This window comes from Gambusia affinis, linkage group LG04, assembly GCF_019740435.1.
Source record: "Gambusia affinis linkage group LG04, SWU_Gaff_1.0, whole genome shotgun sequence".
NCBI classification, from domain to species: domain Eukaryota; kingdom Metazoa; phylum Chordata; class Actinopteri; order Cyprinodontiformes; family Poeciliidae; genus Gambusia; species Gambusia affinis.
This window is the reverse complement of record NC_057871.1, coordinates 15,547,477-15,566,331: the sequence shown is the minus strand read 5'-3', so window position 1 is coordinate 15,566,331 and position 18,855 is coordinate 15,547,477. Positions and strand designations below refer to the sequence as shown.

At 36.5% G+C, this 18,855-nt stretch overlaps 1 protein-coding gene across 2 annotated transcripts in view; it reads right to left on the bottom strand.

The window, feature by feature from the left end:
- Positions 1 to 18,855, bottom strand: part of gstcd (glutathione S-transferase, C-terminal domain containing) — a 45,813-nt gene that overhangs the window by 20,271 nt on the left and 6,687 nt on the right. For both annotated transcript variants that reach the window (XM_044113172.1, XM_044113171.1), the window contains one exon: positions 13,522 to 13,615. In XM_044113172.1, the coding sequence (XP_043969107.1) occupies positions 13,522 to 13,615 (94 nt within the window). The remainder of the gene's footprint in view (positions 1 to 13,521; positions 13,616 to 18,855) is intronic.

Below are 18,855 nucleotides of genomic sequence, written 5' to 3'. Positions count from 1 at the left end.
TGAGGTGATTGCGCAGTTGGAGGAGAAAAAGACATTTAAGCACAAAGTTTGCATTTATTAACCGTGATATTTAGGTCTAACTTTACTTTCCAGAAGACATGCTTATGTTTATGCTGTTCTGCACAGACATATTTTTAAGAGACAGAAAACAGATTGTGTTACGAGTTTTATTTGCTCAGACTGTCCCCTGCAGCTTTTCTGCTCCTGCCATGAATGTTGGTAGCAATGTATCAGGACAGTCCTTCTGGAACATTGATAGGAACAATTTGAATGAGGATTTTTACCTCTAAACTCAAGAAACATCTATTAAAACCCAAACTTGTAAAAGAAAAAAAAAAAAAAAAAAAGGAGTCAGTGTTTTTCTAAAGACTAAATGAAGCTGGATTTAGCAACCATGACTCCTGTGACACATCCTATTGTGAGAAAACAAACTATGTTTTATGTATGAGCCTGGAAGAGTGCAAACTGCTGATGTTCCAAGTCTTGAGAGCTGCACACTTGGGGTTTGTAAGAGTAAAATAATGATATAAACAGAGCTGCTGACTCCCCGAGAAATAACTTACTGGCTGATCGGAAAATTTCCAAATATGGGTCCAATGGGTTAAAAAAAAAAAGAGAGTATCATTGTAAAATGACTTTATTCCAGTATCTCAATTCAAAGTGTGGAATCCACGTTATATAGTTTACACATAGTATTAGATTTCAAGCATTTATTTCTGATTATTTTGCTTCCAGGTAAAATGGAAAAATTCAAGAGCACCAGCAGAAAAGTGACAGGCAATCGAAGAATGTATATTTAAAGAAAAATAAAAACATAAGAATGAAATAATGTACAGTAAGGGCAAAACTTACAACATACTATACTGTACAACGATAGATTAATAAAGTTTCTATCTATCTATCCATTTATCTATAAATCTGGTTTGGCTATTAACTATAGACAATTGTCAAGGGTAATTATTAAAGGAGACCTATTCTGCAAAATTAACTTTTTGCATAGCTGATTTTCAAATAACACTCAGCACTGGAATTGATAAACAAACTAAACTTAACAACCAAAAACAAAAATAAAATAGATTCTCAGTCTCCATTAACAAAAAATGTACTTGAATACAAACTAAACAACATAAAGCCAAAGTGGAAATAAATACTGCATTCATCCAAAACAGTGCAGATCCATCTATGTATGTATACCCAGCCTCTGATCTAAATCAGGGGTTTTCCCGGACTGGGATGTTAACGCAGCCTGTTGAATGTGACAGGCAGCCAATCAGAAAGTGTGGATTCTTTTCGTGCTTTCTGAGGGGAAATTACAGAGGGGAATCCTAAACAGCTGACAGGGCGCAACCCAAAGTCCAGCGGACATTGGAGATGATATGTGGAAACAACATTAATGTTTATTCAATATTTTGTGCAAAGAATATAGAAATGACGAGGGGAGGAGTTGGAGCGAAATTGCTACGCAGTTGACATACCCGGTAACTTTTGAGCTGTTCTTCCTTAACGTGATATAAATAGGTTATAATGATTTTCATTCAGTCAGGACGTTACGCTGACACTAGAGCCACATGTATTACAAGTAGATTGTAGTAAAGCATTGATTAATGCCTGGTTTTAAAATTAGTTAGCTGGACTTGTAGTCATTATTTTGTGCCCATTGTTGGACATCACACGACACGATGGAACCCGGTCGAACCGTTATACCTAGGATTTCTGTCGGCTAATGTGTGATCTTTCAGGTTTTTAAAATGGGCCGACAATCGGCCGACAGCTCTAAGATTGTGTAGTGTGAACTGGACATTACACTAAGGAAATGAGGAAGGGAGGGTCAGTGGAGAGCAGTGGAGTTGAGCCTCTTTTCATTCAGTGTCATCAACAGAAAGAGAAAAAGGCCGGAAGAGACGATAAAGGCGATAATTAAAATGAGGTTGATAGTTTTAATTTATTTTGCAATTAATTTATTTATTGTTTATCGTGACAGGCCTACTCTCCAGTACTTCTGAAAATAATACAAGCACAAAAAACCTACCCAGCCGTTTTCTTGCAAAAAGTTCATGTTTTTTGGTGCCTGGAAAATGAGCTGTTTCAAAAAACTTCCAACTGTAACACCCCAAAACAGCAGGCACCTTCCCTCACCTAACAATCCCAGCCCAGCCTGTTACCTAGCAACTAAGCAGAGTTTGAGTACATTTGGTCAGGCGGTTTTACTGCTGTACAATGGCTACTAGAAAAGACGGATGTTTTGTTGTTGACTTGTGAATGTGTGCGTGTGCGTGTCAGTTCTGACAGTTTCAAATTGTTTTAGTGGCATCTACAGCAACTGCGGAACAGCACAGAGCAATTCTGACATGCAGTCTTTCAGCCGAGTACAATTCTTACCAAAATACAATGAGGTTTTTAGCTACAATGTGGAAAATGGTAATAATCCAAGGACAATAAATGTTTTGCAAAGCACTATAAGCTCATCCTACACCTGATAACTCTGTGTGACTAATAACCATAATCAAACTAGGCTTTAACGTGGAAAACAATATTTTTAGCTTACAGGCCTCTTACAAAGCCAGTGCCCTAATTATATGACATTATAAATAGTGGCCTGAAAGTTTTTACAGGAAAATCAATTAAAAAAATATGAATAAAAGAGGTTGACAAATAACATGACCGCATTCCTCTACCTCATTCCCACCTGGATGCAGGAACAATATAGGCCATTCCTGAAAAGATTCAACAGGAAATAGATCAACCGTAATGCTGCTGAAAGTGGGATTCGGTTTGGTTTGATGAAAAACAGTGAGCAACAACTCGGTTGCAGAAAAGAAAGATCACAGGGAAACCTGCTGTCCCAACTGTCAGTAAAGGAAACATGAAACTTTTCAGTATGTTTGCAGAAGATTGCAGTGACAAGAAAAACAAAAGTAATGAAGACAAACATGTGAGGAACAAACTACTCAGTGTGCTTCCCTGAGCTGCTTTGGAATGTCTGTCAAAACATGACCTGACATAGCTGTAGGCGAGATGTCTGCATAATTACCAATCTCCAGCAGAGCCTCTCACAGGTCATGGCACATACCCAATTTGTCTGGTTTCAAACAAGCAGACAACCAATCAGTAATCTCAATATTGCAGCTCGTAATGCACCCAATTACTGACTTTCTAAATACATGTGCAGATCATCGTTTGCAAACAGGTTCAACACTGATCATTAGAATAAAGAAAATAAACGTGTGGCTAAAAGTGCAGCAATTCCAAGCTCAACTATTTGGAAATGCAACCACGATACGTTTACTTCATTAATCGAGATTCATTGAAAGTCCATCTGAATTTCACACCTTTATTAGAGCAACGAAGCAATATTTGTTCAAAAATAGCTTATTGCTAAACTTTCACTTCAATTAAATCTAATCTTAATGGTTTTATTATATTTCAAATTGACTTCACACAACAACCCTAGTAAAAGCTTTGGCATTTGCGATGTAAACTAAGGCTATGATAAATCAGTTCAATACTTTTAGCACAGTTATTGTGTCATTCACTCTTGCAATCCAACTGACAAAACATAAAAACAACTACAATACTTTGTTTAAGCGCCTTCTGAGTCACTTTTGCTTATTTTCAATATGGCAAAGCCGCCTCTTTAATCTTCACCACTGACATGCGGTCAGGGTCCGATTTATACGGCACTTTCCAATGCCGACACTGCTTAAAATAATATTACTCACAATTATCAAAATAAAGCATCTTGTGAGATTGAATATAGACAGCATAGAATCAATATCACCTTTTAATACAGCTACATTTGCCAGTGATAGAGGAAAAATAAGCAGCGCATGGATTTAAACGGAAAAAAAAGAAACAGTTCAAGACTAAAACTGCTGAAATCCTGAGGAGGATATAAACTGATGCTACAGTATCCACAAGCTGCCAAACAGAATTCAGGGAGAGTTTTGTCATCTACATTTGAGATTTCCTCAATCTATTAAACATTTTATCATTTCAGTCAGCTGGGTAAAATAACAATTTATATTCTACTACAAATACATTTACGGTAATAAAGTTCAGTTCAGTAAACGTGGGGCATGTAGATTAGGTTGTATTTTATATTTCTGTATGTGATAATGTGATGATCAGTTATTTTAATATGTAAATAATATCAGCAGACATTTTGTGATCAGTTCACAGGGCTTGTCATTAATCAAATTAATCTAAATTCTAAGAATAAGATTATTATATACCACAGTGGCTACTTGCAGAAGAATAAGTGATTCTTCTTATGGCAATATTGTGTACTGTTGGTTTCATTTTGAATCCACATGGAGGTTTGTACATGGGCACACTGGAGGACATAAGAGGACTTCACTAGTTTGTTTTTAGAAAGTACTTGGTTATTTACTGATAAGACTAGCTACTAAGATTTATCAACCATCTTTTGTTCATTTTGGTGAGAACATGTACATTTGTATTGTACTTAAGTACACTGAGTTAAAAAGATTTTGTAACTTTCTGGGGACAGTTTATCTGAGTTGTAAAATAGTTACTGGTTATTCAGCTTTATGAGTATAACTCATTAGTGTGACCGACAGCTTCTTTGGAGAGACTGTTTCTGAAGCTGAAAATGACCAAGAACAAACCAAGATGTCTGTGTGGAAAAGAACAGATCTTTGACCTTCTCCTGCTTCCCATGGAGAAAGACAATCAGATCAAGCATGGTGAGGTCATCAGACTCTTCAAAGACATGACACCAAGGAGGATGCTCCTTTAAAGCAGGAGAAAGGGAATGATAATCCCCGCTTAGGTTTTTGAGCAAAAGACAGTCTAGTCTAGTCATAGTCTGTTTTTTAGTCAGAATTCACCAGAAGCTTGTTGATGGTTACAAAAAAGCATGGAGTTTCTTTGAAACCTCTCAAGGAACATTTGACTAAAAAAAAGAGTATGTAGGTATATGTATACATTTGCAAAAATTCAGCAACAGTTTCAAACGTGCGAGTACTTTTCACTGATTTTCAAAGTTGAAAATACAGTAGTTCAAGAGCACTCTTAAAGACTTCAAAATATGACTTTAATGCCCATGGTGTGTACAAGTCAACTTTTCCCAAGATTTGTGGACATCTATATCTACTGAAGGGTTTGTGTCACACTGCAATATTCCGTTTTATATTTGTCAGTGTGGACTTATTGCAATGAAAATAAAAACAACACGGTGTAGTCTGCATCTCTGACTTACAACGTTTCCAGAACCCTTTTCCTCCACAGATGATGTTTTATAAGCTAACCAGATTGCTGTCATTCAGCTCACAAACAGTTCTCTATCCTTTTGCCAAAGCTGTCAGGGTGGGGGAAAAACTGACAAAAACTGGCAACTGGGAAATGTTGTGTAAATGGTTTTTGGCTCCCCACCTTAGTGAAATCTTGCAGTCCGTGTGGTGCTTCCACCCCAGGCATTGCAGAGTTAACTTAACTACAAATAAAGGCCAGCTGGACTCCTGCCAGCTGGTGTCCATAGTTCTAGTTTTCCAACAGAAACACTTCAATGTCAAAGCCAATGCTTCTCCTGTGGAACAGAGGGACTCCTCCTCTGACTCTGCAAGCTTTATCCTCACTGCAGAAGTCAACTTCTTCAACCCTAAGGAGACTTTTTAAATTAAAGAACTTTTCTAGAAGATAAAAAAAATGCCTTCTTCAAATATTATCTGGTTTTCTGTATCACATAATCCATTTTTGTTACAGAAAATACAAACTTTGCCTTAACAGATTCCCCTCATTATCTGTGCAAAGATATTCTCATATTGAAAAGTGGGGCAAAAATTCAAGAGACTGCACAGTAGCCACAAACACCACTAGTGCCCTTTCTGATAATGAGAGCAGGACTTAACTGAATTATTATTCTGTCTCCTCGAGCCACCTGTATGCAAGGCTTGGCCCACACTAATACAACCTCGCAAGAGGCATAAACCAGAATCACTCACTTAATGCAGTATTACATTTCGACGAGACATTGTGCTCACGGTTGAGCAGTCACAAACGAACAGTAATTAGTATATGAAGACAAGGTGATTCCTGAAAATTAAATGATTTGTGCTTTATGTTTAAGTAATTTGTATATGAAAAAAGAGACAAAGACAAAACCACATGGAAGAAATTGTGAAGAGGACCAGAGTTAACTGGAAGAACCAGATTTTGTTTTCACATACCAGCTATTTTTTCAACCAGGACTTTCAAAATAACTGCATCATCTGCCAAAAATGTTAAGAATGACTGACCAGCAGACAGACTGATTATGGGTCCAGTACAAAACCCATGTCCGTAAGACAGAACATATATGTTATATATTATTACATATATAACTGTAAAAAAAAACATTATCTATTCTTCCCTGTGAATTATTAAACACTAAATACAGAAATATTAAGTACTTTTCATTTTCTCTAGTTTAACTTATATTCCACAAGCTGAATGAAGAATCCACATTGCACCATCACAAATGAAGATGAATATTTGTATTTTTTTAAGTGACGAATATCACTCCCTATGGGTCCTAAATAAACACTTAAATTAAAATACTGCTCTTAAAATATGTGCAATTGCTTGTGCTTAACATCTCAGGGTTTTGATGTTGATCTGAAGGCTGAAGAAACACTGGGAACATCTGGGAACAACAAAACTGATCAGAAGTCTCCAATGCTCTCGGATTTTCTGATTGGGAAGAAATTATGCAGCTCTGGCTTACCTGCAATAAACACAATTTCAGATCAGAGATGTTACTCTTTTTTTTCTTAATAAAGTAAAGACAAAGCTGAGGTAAAAAAATTTTCTTCAGGTTCTTTGTTGACAACTGGCTACAGAAGGAGATGGATCGGACAACAGCAACAGAAAGAAAAAAAAGTGTTCTTCTGGGACTCTGAAGAGATGGCCTCTGCATGAATTTGCTAGGATCTGACAATCCCTGTCCACTTAAGAGACTACACTCTGCTCAATGCAAAAACAACCTGTGCCGGAATACAATAAGGGCGACATGAACCACCCCACGCCAGGCCCTGGAGTACAAAAAGCCCTAAGAGCAAGGTGTGTTGTAGTTTCAGTTGTGCAATATCAAAATTAAGTCCACTGCTCCTTTTGTGCACTTTGTAGTGTTTTATGTATATAATTTACATTTATGGATAGCTGAGCTATTTGCAGGTATGACTAGTGTCATGTGGTCAGGTTCATGAGAGGTAAGCAAAAGACTCTAAAATAGATCCTCGTGTTTCAATTTTGACCTGGATTGAAAAAAGTTCTTATTTTAAAAGGTTTTAATTTTGGCTTAATCAAACAATATAATGGTAAGAAAAATAAAACATTTTATAATTGAAACTCATGTATTGTCTTACTTTTATTTGTATATAAGGACAATGCTCCTATCCTTCATAGTATCTTTGTGACTCTCTTAGAAAAACCAATCTTCGTTTTTTTTTTTTAATTCCACTTTATTGGGTCTAATAACAAAAAAAAAAGAGAGTCAAACTAAGACGGTTGTATTCTGACTGAAATTGGGGTTTTTTTAATGCGTATAAGTAGAGTACCTGTTGTGTCTATCAGGTTCAGCACTGCACCCTTATCTGTGTAACATGGTGCTTTTGACTGCTTCATTCATTGCCTCACCTTTCTCCCCTGGCTGCAAATTATTGGTTATAATCCTTCCCTTTTCAGAGCTGGATTCCAGAGAAAAGTTTATCAGACATAATGAAAAGTTCAACTTAAAATCTGTCAACAGACCCCTGTCCCAAATAATGTATTAAAGCCAATAAATAACCCTGAAACTTGGATCTTTGCGTCAGACCTCTATGTTTACAATTATTCTCTCCATCTACTGTCAAACTTTAACACCTCCACTCCACAGAAACTCTAGCACCTCTTTCTAAAACTCAACTGCTTTTTAATGTTTTTCTCCTAAGACTATAAATCTTAAAAAAATTATGCTGCAGGGTTTTGATAATAATGGGGGGAAAAAAACCTACTCTTACCTTGCTTAGACATGCAGTCAGGGCAATTACCCTAAACAAACCTAAAAATCTAAATCCCAAAGTATTCCAATGGCTCCAAGATGAAAACATTTCAGAAATATTTGTGGAAACACCTTAAAAGAGCCATCCAGGCAAGATGATCGTACACCTTCAAACAAAAAAAAATGTTTTCTCTAAATTGACTACAAAGGAAATTTAAAACTGTGATTCACCCAAAGGAGTGTTAAGCCATCCTGAGGGTAGAATATATTTTTGTATGCAATTCTGCAACAGTAAAAGAGCGGGGGGGGAACTGCTTTGCATAAAACATCAAAGGATTAATACTAGATAGTATTAAGAACTTTGCAACTGGTGGCTTGTGAAAATGTTAAATGACGGTAATAAACACAAATAGCTTCACACTGACAAAAACACTCAAATCGCTAACCAAAGAAGTCACGTACGGGAGTTAGTTTGCTATGCAAGATATGCATCCTGTCTGTAGAAATATGACAAATAATAAGTGCTTATTTATTACAAGGTGACTTTGCTTGCCAGTAGACATCCACCAATCAATAGGTCTGAGATTAAGACTGGCCAATTTCTGCTTGGGTGGCTCTGACTTTGATCTCAAATGCTGAAAAATATTATTTTTCTTTTTAACTGGAAGTCACTTTTTTAGCCTAAGATAAATCTGATGACAATTACAGACAAGTACTATTATATATACATAGGAATAATGCTTAGATTCTTTATTTCAGGCTATGTTTAAATTTGATGCTTTCAAGCATATTTTTAAGATTGTATTAAAGTCATAAGAGAAAAAAAAAGGAATTAGTCGGTTTTGAATAAACAGGCCCAAAGAAAACCAAAAAAAATGGGCTAGCCACAAGAAACCTGATCTGTTCTATATCTACTAAACAATCAATGAGCTGCTGAGATTTTCATTTACAGCTCAATGACATTCACACCCTGAAAAAAAGATTTAATTTTGCATTCTCCTCTAGGCAGAGATGCCTGTTGAGTAATTAATTATGGCTGTTGTAAAATGTAATAAATAAAAAACTATAATACCCCCCACAGCCCCCCCAGCCCACCACCAAAAAAAAAAAAAAACAAAAAAAAAAAACTTCATTTAAATCTGTCTGAGGGTGAGGTAAATTCTCTTCTTGCTCCATATCCCCACTGCAGGGCCTCAGCAGAGATTATTGAACAAAGCAAAAACTATGAAGCTAAATGAATATTCATGCCATGGCATTTACAAGGAGCTTATTACGCAGATGGCTTGAGGCTTTGAATTTAAATAGGCACAACTCAAACACTATCGCAAATGGTGCAACTCTGCTGTAACCCCAAGGGGATCTAGATGTGTTTGAACTTGAATTGCACTAATAAAGTGCCAATTATCCTTCTAATTGGGAGTAACAAAGCTGGCTGCCTGTTGTGCTGGGTCCCATGTTTACTGGATATCTTTGAATCTCCAATCTATCGGCTGTAATGAGTTCAGCTAATTGGGAATGAGAGAAGTGATTTGGGAGTCACAGCCAGCTGTTTGGTGCTGTAAACCTGAAGGGAATAAATAACTGTCAAACGTCTGTTCACTGTAGAGGTATCATCAGAAAAAAAAGATGAGAAGATAAATATGTATAAGTGTCAACTATGGCCTTAGCCTTTGGCTTTAACTACAAACTGACCGCTCCATATGAAGCCCATACAAAAAAAAAAAACAACAACCCAAAACCCACTTGCACACTTGAAGCTAAGATGAGACAAATTACTGCGATTTCAATTTTGGATGTATCAGCAAAACAGATAATGTTACAATGCTGAACCTTAAATATGAGTGTGTCAAAATTAGTTTTACTTCTGTTGAGCAACACTGACATCACATATCCAGACAGACTTGCAATCAGAAAGCAATTAAAGGCTACTGTGTTAATGTGTTGTACATTCTTACTTGAACATCCGGAAATAGTTCCTATAAAGAAAAAGAAACTTAGACGCCAATTCGGTCTGTGAAAATTAATTTTAGAATGTGCTGTTCATTTGCAAAACTCTAGAAAAACGTGGTAATCAGTTCAAACCTTAATTAGAGCATGGGTGTCAAACACGTTTTCATTTTGGGCCACATCAAGATCACAAAAGTCCACAAACCTACTCATTAACAAACTGCTAAAATAATAGTAATCTGGCCCGGCATTCAATGAGTACCTCCTAAGATAAAAGAATATTGAATATCTTTTCACATTTATGTAATTTTGTACTTTACATTACAAAAACAGCTTAGATTTGATGGGTAAAGTAATATTTAAACACACAACTCTTATTTTGAAGGTTCTTTGGCCACAGAAAATCTTATGATGTAGCTTTGATCAGCAAAGCTACATCATAAGATGGGCCGGATTTGGCACCCAGGCCTTAAGTTTGACACAGATGACGTAGACTTTTAAACCAACCCCAGAAGGTTTTATAAAAGCTGTTTCAACATGGTTAACCAGCGTTTCTCAATTCCTGTCTTCAGGAATCCCTGCTCTATGTATTTTAGATGTGTCTCTGTTTCAGACTAAGTGATTCAAATGACTGTATGACCTCCTAAGCATGCCATCAAGTGATGCAGAAGCTTGGTAGTCACCCACTTATTCAAGTCATTTGTGTGGCACAAGGGAGACATGTAAGGCAACGGACCCTGAGGACCAGAACTGAGAAACACTGATCTAGACAATGCATCAAAGTCTGCAGACTGAAATATAATATAACAGAAATATAATATTATACATAAAGCAACATTCATACTTTAGAAATATTTTTAAGACAATTTCATTTTTTTTAAAACAATCACAAAATTTCTGCTTAATTCAAAACAGAAAACGTACAAGGACAGATCTTCATCTCCATAAGCTAAGGCTCCTTTATCAAAGAAATGGAAACCCATCCACTCATACCAAAATAATCCTGAAGGACATTATACCTGCATGTCTCAGGCATGACAGCTATGCGATTCCCTCACTTGCACTCCTTTTTCACGCCTCATTGTCTCTTTCACCTTTCTTCCCCCGCTTCGTTTCCCTGATAACTCTAGTAGTTCCTCCTGCTCTCACTCTTATCTCCATCTCCTACTGTCACACAATCCATCATTCCATTCCACTTGATGTTTAGCTCCCACACTTCCTGCATTAAATAAAATGCTGGAGACAAAAAGCCGGCTGCTTTATATAATGACACCGAGGCATGAAATGTTGTTCATTTGTTTTGTAAAGAAGCCTTTCATAGGACAAAAAAAAAAACACCTTTGGATTTAAAGGCTTAATTTTAAATTTTGTTTGAAATAAAAATGAGCTGGAACCAGTCTCATTCTAGATTTATAAAAGTAGAACTTGAAGCATCAAAACATTGAAATCCAAGGTTTAAAATCAATCTACCTAGCTGCCTATACAGCAACATTCATACTTTAGCATATTTTTAAGACAGAATTTCATTTTAAAAAATAATCACAAAATCTCTGCTTAATTCAAAACAAAAAACATACAAGGACAGATCTCCATCTCCATAAGCCAAGGTTTCTTTATCGAAGAAATGGAAACCCATCCACTCATACCAAAATAACCCTGAAGGACATTATACCTGCATGTCTCAGGCATGACAGCTATGCGATTCCCTCACTTGCACTCCTTTTTCACGCCTCATTGTCTCTTTCATCTTTCTGGCTGTGATTGTATGTATGGCCATGCAATCACAGCCATACAGTTACTTAAAAAACAAGTAATATATTTTTTAAGTCATAATCTTTATTGTTATAGCAATAGAACCACAAAGAATTGCAATAGAATTTTAAGTTTTTATCGCCCAGTGACCCGAAATTAAATTAGCAAGTCTATAGTAAGTCTGAAAAATGCTTTTAATTTTTAAAAAAAATTAATCATCAGTTTTATTTGTGATTTTATTTATTTCGAGTCCCCATTTGTTCCCAACAAAACATGCATACACAAACACACTGTGTTTTTACAGAAGAGTAAGACTAGACTCGGTTTGTGCAAATATACATATAATTCGTCACTAAAAGGTGACAAATTATCACAACATACGTTTTCCTGCTGTATACTTGCCAATATGTCTGCCCTGCCATGTTATATTAAGCATTCTCTACTGTTATCAGTGGACAGTCTCTTCTACTTCTGTTCTTAGCTGAGCAATTTACATCTGCCCACATACTTGCAGACAGAAAAGCTTTCATATCATAAAGACATGGAAATATCTAGAGGAGAGGAAGCTCTTGTACATAAATTTAGATACATTATTGGAGAGAAGAAAGGTCATAACCCACATACAAATATCCAAGGAAAATGGGCATTTTTCTGGCAACCTTGAATGACACAGCAATGAAGCACAGGGGATGTCATAATACTGCAGGAAGGGTTATCAATAGCACCATTTATTGCACAGTGGTTACAAAAGTGGGGCAGCTATGTCGCTCGCAATAATTTTTTGCTTTCAGAACAATTCTTACATCATTCAGTGTTTAGAAGTGAGTGGACCTGCTGTTAGATTTCTGAAGGTTTTAGGCTTTGGTATTAAAAACAAAGCAAAAACACATTTTAATCGCAAATAGGGAGAGGTTATCAACACAAGGAATAATTAATTTAATAAAGCCAGTGGGATGTCTTAAGGGAATTGGAGTGTATCTTTTTATTTGACATGATCCTCAAGTCCCTTCATGTTCCCAAAACTAAGCCTCTGCAGACTTTACCTTGAGTTTTCGCCAAATGATCGTTTTCCTGCATTGATTGCCAAGACTTTTGGCACAGCCTTTCATGATTCCAAAACAGATATAGCGCATTCACATTGATTGCATAAACTCTTTCTGCCAACATTCTAACTAAGGTTTTTTTTTTGTACATTGACTGCAGGAAATAAGAGGGCACAGTTAGTGTCAGAATACTTATTGTAGCTGCATAACATTGCTTTATTGCCTTCATCTTTTTCTGACTAGGAAGAGAAAGTAACCATGAAAACAATCTCCTAATAACATAAACATGAAACAAAAGTAGTCTTGGAAACAATTCAAAATAACTCTAAGGGAAAGAATTAAAAGCATTTAATTTATCATGAGTATCCTAGGATTAAATATGCTACCACATTATTGCTAAAGTTTTTTTGTTGTTTTCTTTCACAGACAATTAGGTAGAATTACTGAGAAAAAGTCCCGTATAAATATTTATCAACAAGTTAATGCTGCAAAACTAGAGACGTACCCATCACAGTGTAACGGCTGAGTTACAATACCTGGTTTTCGTAAAGCTCTGATTTACGGAATTCAGTAACTGTAGGATATCAGAAAAGAACAAAAAAAATCATCTATATCAGTTATTTACATAAGTATCTCTTTGTGAGAACAGCATCACTGTTACTGTTTAAAAATTTATAAGATTAACATAAGCAGACAGGGACACAAGAGACTGTGAAACCAAAAGAGCAGTGAAAAGAGTTTCAGGGAAGAGAACAGCAGAGAGAAATGCAACGCAGCACGGATGTAAAAATTTAACATTACCTTCAGTGGGGCTGATAGCTGCTGGTAATCTATCCCATGGGAGGGTCCAAGCAGGGCAAGGATGAGGAGAGAAGACTGCCTCGATGCCATTTTCCTGAGAAATACACATACAGACAAGTAAATAGCTCTGTTAAGAAGCTGCATAAACTGCATATAAATAAAAATGATTCCAAAAGCCAAAACCAGTTAAATGTAACAATTTACCTTATTTATATATATATGTATATATATATAATATTTTGATGGTAAAATGTATGTTTAGACTATGTTCCTTGGATATTTACATTTGAATTGTATGATTCACATAAATGTTTTATGCTGGAATTATCTATTGTAACGTAAGATGACAGAAAATTAAAATAAGCTAAAAAGGGCAATAAGCCTTATTCTATTATTAAGTATGTCTTCACTACAATGTAAAGACAGTGCTCTAACATTTGTATTCTAATAATTATTGATCACAAAAGTAGAGCATGAAAACCATCCTGCCACAATGTCAAATGTTGCTTGAAAAAAAAAAAAAAGAAATACAATAGAACACCAAAGGATAAAGACTTTCCTTAAATACAGAAATGTGGCTCTCCTGCAAAAATTCTCAATATACTACACAGAATATGGACTCAATACTTAGTCAGGGTATTTTATTTCCATAAATTACAGCTTTATTGCGGCACCTCTGCTGAGATAGTAAGGTAGCTCAATTTGCATCCACTTAATAGCTCGCCATAAATCGGTGTAGAATGAATCTATACGAGTATCATGTTTTCGACTGAATTAATTAAATAATTGAGCTCTTTGACGATTTTCTAATTAATTGAGATTCACCGGTATTGATGAACTGAATGAACCGATAATAACCAAGTTGGAGAACAAGTTAGAGAATTTCCATAGAAGAAGCAGAAGTCTGGAACATTCAGGTGTGTTGACATGATGCAGGAAGAGAAACTCCAACAGTGATTTTAGAACAGCTGCTGCTGTCCATCAATCTCTGCCAGATGTAAGGCCATGCTCAACAATGTGCAGTTCATCTTTCTGCAGCAAGAGATTGCAGACAAGTGGAAAATATTTAATGCTGTGGCCAATTTCCCAGGAGTGGGCATGCCAAGTTCAAGCCAAGGGCAGGCTGTGCAGTGTTCCAACAAAATGCAAAAAATAAAAAGGAAATACAATTTACATTGCAGACTCCTTGGCAATTCATCAGTATCTTAAATACCCATCTTGGGATTCCTAAGAAAGAGATTTGTCTTTCTTAAGTTGTGTCTGCATGAACAAAAAAAAAAAAAAAAAAAGCCCAGAGGGAAACTATTTCCAGGAGCTGGGCACACCATAGACTACTCTGTATATGAAAGTATGTAAGATTGAAATGTGAGGCCATCTGTCCACCTGCTAAAGCTTCATTTAATTATTGTCATTTAACAAGACAATAATTCCAAACACAGCAGGAAATTTATGAGAGAATCACTGACAAAAGAAATAAGAGTGTGCACAAATGAGTCTCTGCAAAACTCTTTGTAAAAAGAAGGGTGGACCTACATTGTTGTGCAACAAACATTGCTAAATATTATAACTACTGATTTCAAGTTACTGTTGCTAAGGGTTGCTCTAGCACTTAATGCAGCACAGATATTAGCTGGTGTTTTAATGGCCTTGCGTTTGTCAGTTCATGATGAAAATTAATTGGAATTTGTAAAACATGCTGCTGTTCATCCAAGGATGCAGTTACCAAACTTCAAGAGCTGCTGAGACAGACTTTTTCTTTGTTTGAACTTAACTCCAACAACAATCAGAACCGCAACGAGTAAATAAAACCTCTCATATCCATGCATAAATGCAGTCACTAAATATTGCAGAAGCAGCAATCACTGAATCAGGTAAAGATAATGAGCACCCCTTTTCACAGCTTTTATTACTGGAAAAGAGAAAATGGAGCTGAATAATGAGCTCAAACATACCTCAAAGTTTTCTACAAGTACTTTTTAGAAATTTGATAAAAACAAAAAAAAAAAACCCTGACATTACAAGAACCTTTTGGAGCATTATCAGAGAAATCCGGGCCAGCACAAAATGACAGCATTAGCACAAAACAGCAGCTCCTGCGGTGCTGGTGGTGTCATTAACGCAAAGAGGGCTTAAAGGACACCTGTGCGCTTACATGCTCTCAGTCTCAACATACTGGTTTAACACTACAGGCAACAATTTTCTACATTACCCTTCCAACTACAGCGCTGCTCCATTCCGTTGTCACAATTTATCTCCTTGATGGGGTGAATCTCAATACTGAGCAAAAATCTATGGCATCAGTTTTTAGAAAGATTCTCTTGAGCGGGGACAACCAAAGCAATTTATATTACACAATATCATTTCATAGTCAATATTATTATTAGCACACTGATGTAAGAAAATGCTAACATTACTACTTTTGTTACTTTTGTGTAGGCATAAGTACTTTGAGAATCCAGATTTGATATCAGTATCAGATTAGGGACCTGTGTACAGCCATTTTAAAAGATCATAAGAATTTATGCCTATGAGATTAATTTCTTTTTTTGTATGAAACCTTGGGTCAGTTTTCGGACTAGCCATAGCAAAGGCCTGATATCAGTCAGATGCGGTAGAAAAGTCGTGATCAGAGCTGAAAGGTGTCCGAGCAAAATTCTCATTTGGATTTGTATCTGTTTCTAAGCTTTCTTTTCCTATCTCAAACTGCCAAGGGAGAGCAGATGTCTATTAGCTTAAAGCTATGATCTGGTACAACATATCTAATGATGATGTTTATGTTGGCGTTGTACATTGTCCATTTTGTTCCTCTGGCAAAATTCATACAGGGAGGAAAACCGGTGTCTTTCCACTTTATAAAACAACATGTAACCTTTGTCTGGTTTTGAATGAGCCATAAAACATCTACATTTGTCTATACTAGCTCTCTGTTTTCTTAATATTCAGTTAGAATTGTTACTTTTGTTTTTCTTAATAACTTTAGTTCACTAAAATTCTGTAGATTTATTTGGTTACTAGTAACAACAAATAATCAATTGTTACAATGATAACAGTAAACTCAGATATGACTCTTTAATGGATCATCTATATATGAAAAAACATAATGCTGATTAAGGGTCTTCCTCAAAATGACCTAAATCCACATCTTCCTGTAAGACGGAAAACTCCATACGACTCTCTATTTGACATTCATACCAATATAGATGGCTCCAGCTGCCCAATAACCCCTGAGGAAGGGTCAAGTCAAGACAAAGCCCTTCAAAGATTTGGGAATATCCTAGGACCTTTGAATTATTTACAGTTTAAATTTTAGTTCAGTCTCTGAACAAGCTGGGGCCGTGTTCCAAAATAATCTTCAATGCTGAAGCAGAGAAGCTCCGTGAGTAGCCAGCTGCACTCAAATATACTTTCAGGACTTATTTAAAAGAAAACTTTGCTGCCAAATCACTCCGTAAGGCAAAATTTAAAAAAGACTTTTAGCTGAAAGAATCACAGCTGGAAGGTTAACGTTTCCACTGGAACACACTGCCTGTGTCTGTAATCCCTGTTTTTCCAACAGCTTCCCTATGAGACCAATTACTTCAACAGAAAATCACATATTTTTCTGTTTTTGTTTTTTAAGCAGCTGACTCCCTTTCTTTTTGCTAGAAATTCCTTTTTGGGACATTCCTGCTCTCTGATTTAAAAGCTGAGTTGAACCTTAATGGAAAGAGAATCATCTTAATCCTGGGTCTGCATTCAGTTAAAAGTTTACAACTCATTGCACTGACAGTTTGACTGACGGGCATCAGTTGGTGTTAACTCATGTGAAAAAATGAGAAAGTGACGAGAGTTTATGAGCCCTTTATCATGTAGATAACAGAGAGAGAGAGAGAGAGAGAGAGAGAGAGAGAGACAGGAACGGCTGCCTCTGGTCAGCAGCAACAGAACGATCGATTGTCAAACTGCTCTTTCCCACACACAGCCACACAATGTACACACACACACACACACACGCACGCACATCGGCCAAGAAAGCACAACAGCTGCACTCCAGACAAAATAGTGGCGACATGTAGCCATCTTTCTAATCCCTCTAAGCAGAGAAAGAATGGTGGCTATTGTGTCGGTACGTGCAGACATTCCTCTTAGTTTTAATGTCTGATTTCAACACGGCATGAAAACTGTCATTTGTGCACATCTGGGCCTGACTGAAATTTCATCTAACGACGTGGCAAATATGAGACACATCCCATCCTGACCACCCAGCTCACTCCGTCTCATCCAAACTACGAAAACACTCACACCGCCACCACCTACCCTCTTACTGCCCTCACCGTTCCTGCTACTCATAAACACACCATTACAAAGCTCGAGCCAGCAGGAAATCACAGAAATATCTATGCAGGGAGAAGGCAGGTTGAAAGACAGACTAACAGCTCACTGAGAGGGAGTTAGTAGGGTTGAGGGGAATATCTACATCTGAGAAGCTGCCTCTGCTTATCTCCTGCTCCAAAAGCTTGTTCAAATATGCGAAGAGTGACAACTTGGGCGATACAGAGCAAAGAAATCTAGAGATGCATCTGAATCCAAGTGTGTCATCAACACTCCTTGAGGGAAGTTCACAGCACTAGAAATAGGCTGGCTGTACAAATAGAATTTTTTATTTTTTTTGGTTTCTGAATACTACATTTAAGCCTGTCGCGATAAACAACAAATCAACTAATCGCATGATAAATGAAAATTAGCGACCTAATTTTAATTTATCGGCTTTATTGTTTCTTCCTGCCTGTTTCTCTTTCGATTGATGACATTGGATGAAAAAAGGCTCAATTCCAGTTGCCCTTTCCACTTATCCCTCCCTTTCTCATTTTCTTAGCGTAAGAGAGGAGTGAACTATTCACTCCTCTCTTACGCATCAGTGCATCAGGTAGTGGGATGTGCCCATTTTCTCTATCGAAATCTAATGATTATTGAAGGGCAATATAGTATACAGATTTCATAATCTGTACTCTTTTGGTTGACTGTAGTTTTTAATTCCACTTTGGATTTATGTTGTGTTTAATTATTATTCAAGTGCTTTTTTTATTAACGGAGTCTGAGAGTCCATTTTATTTTTGTTTTTGGTTGCTTTGTTTATTTTGTTTACCAGGTCCAGTTTAAAGTGTTCTTTTGAAAATAAAGTGTATTTATTTTGGCACAATGTGCTTGCATTATAATGTCATTACAATTACATCAATTTAAAATGGTCTTCAAACAATATTATCGTTCATCGCAATAATTTCTGAGACTATCAATCGCTCAGCAAAATTTGTTATCCTGACAGGCCTGACTACATTGTTTATTTTATAAAAAAGA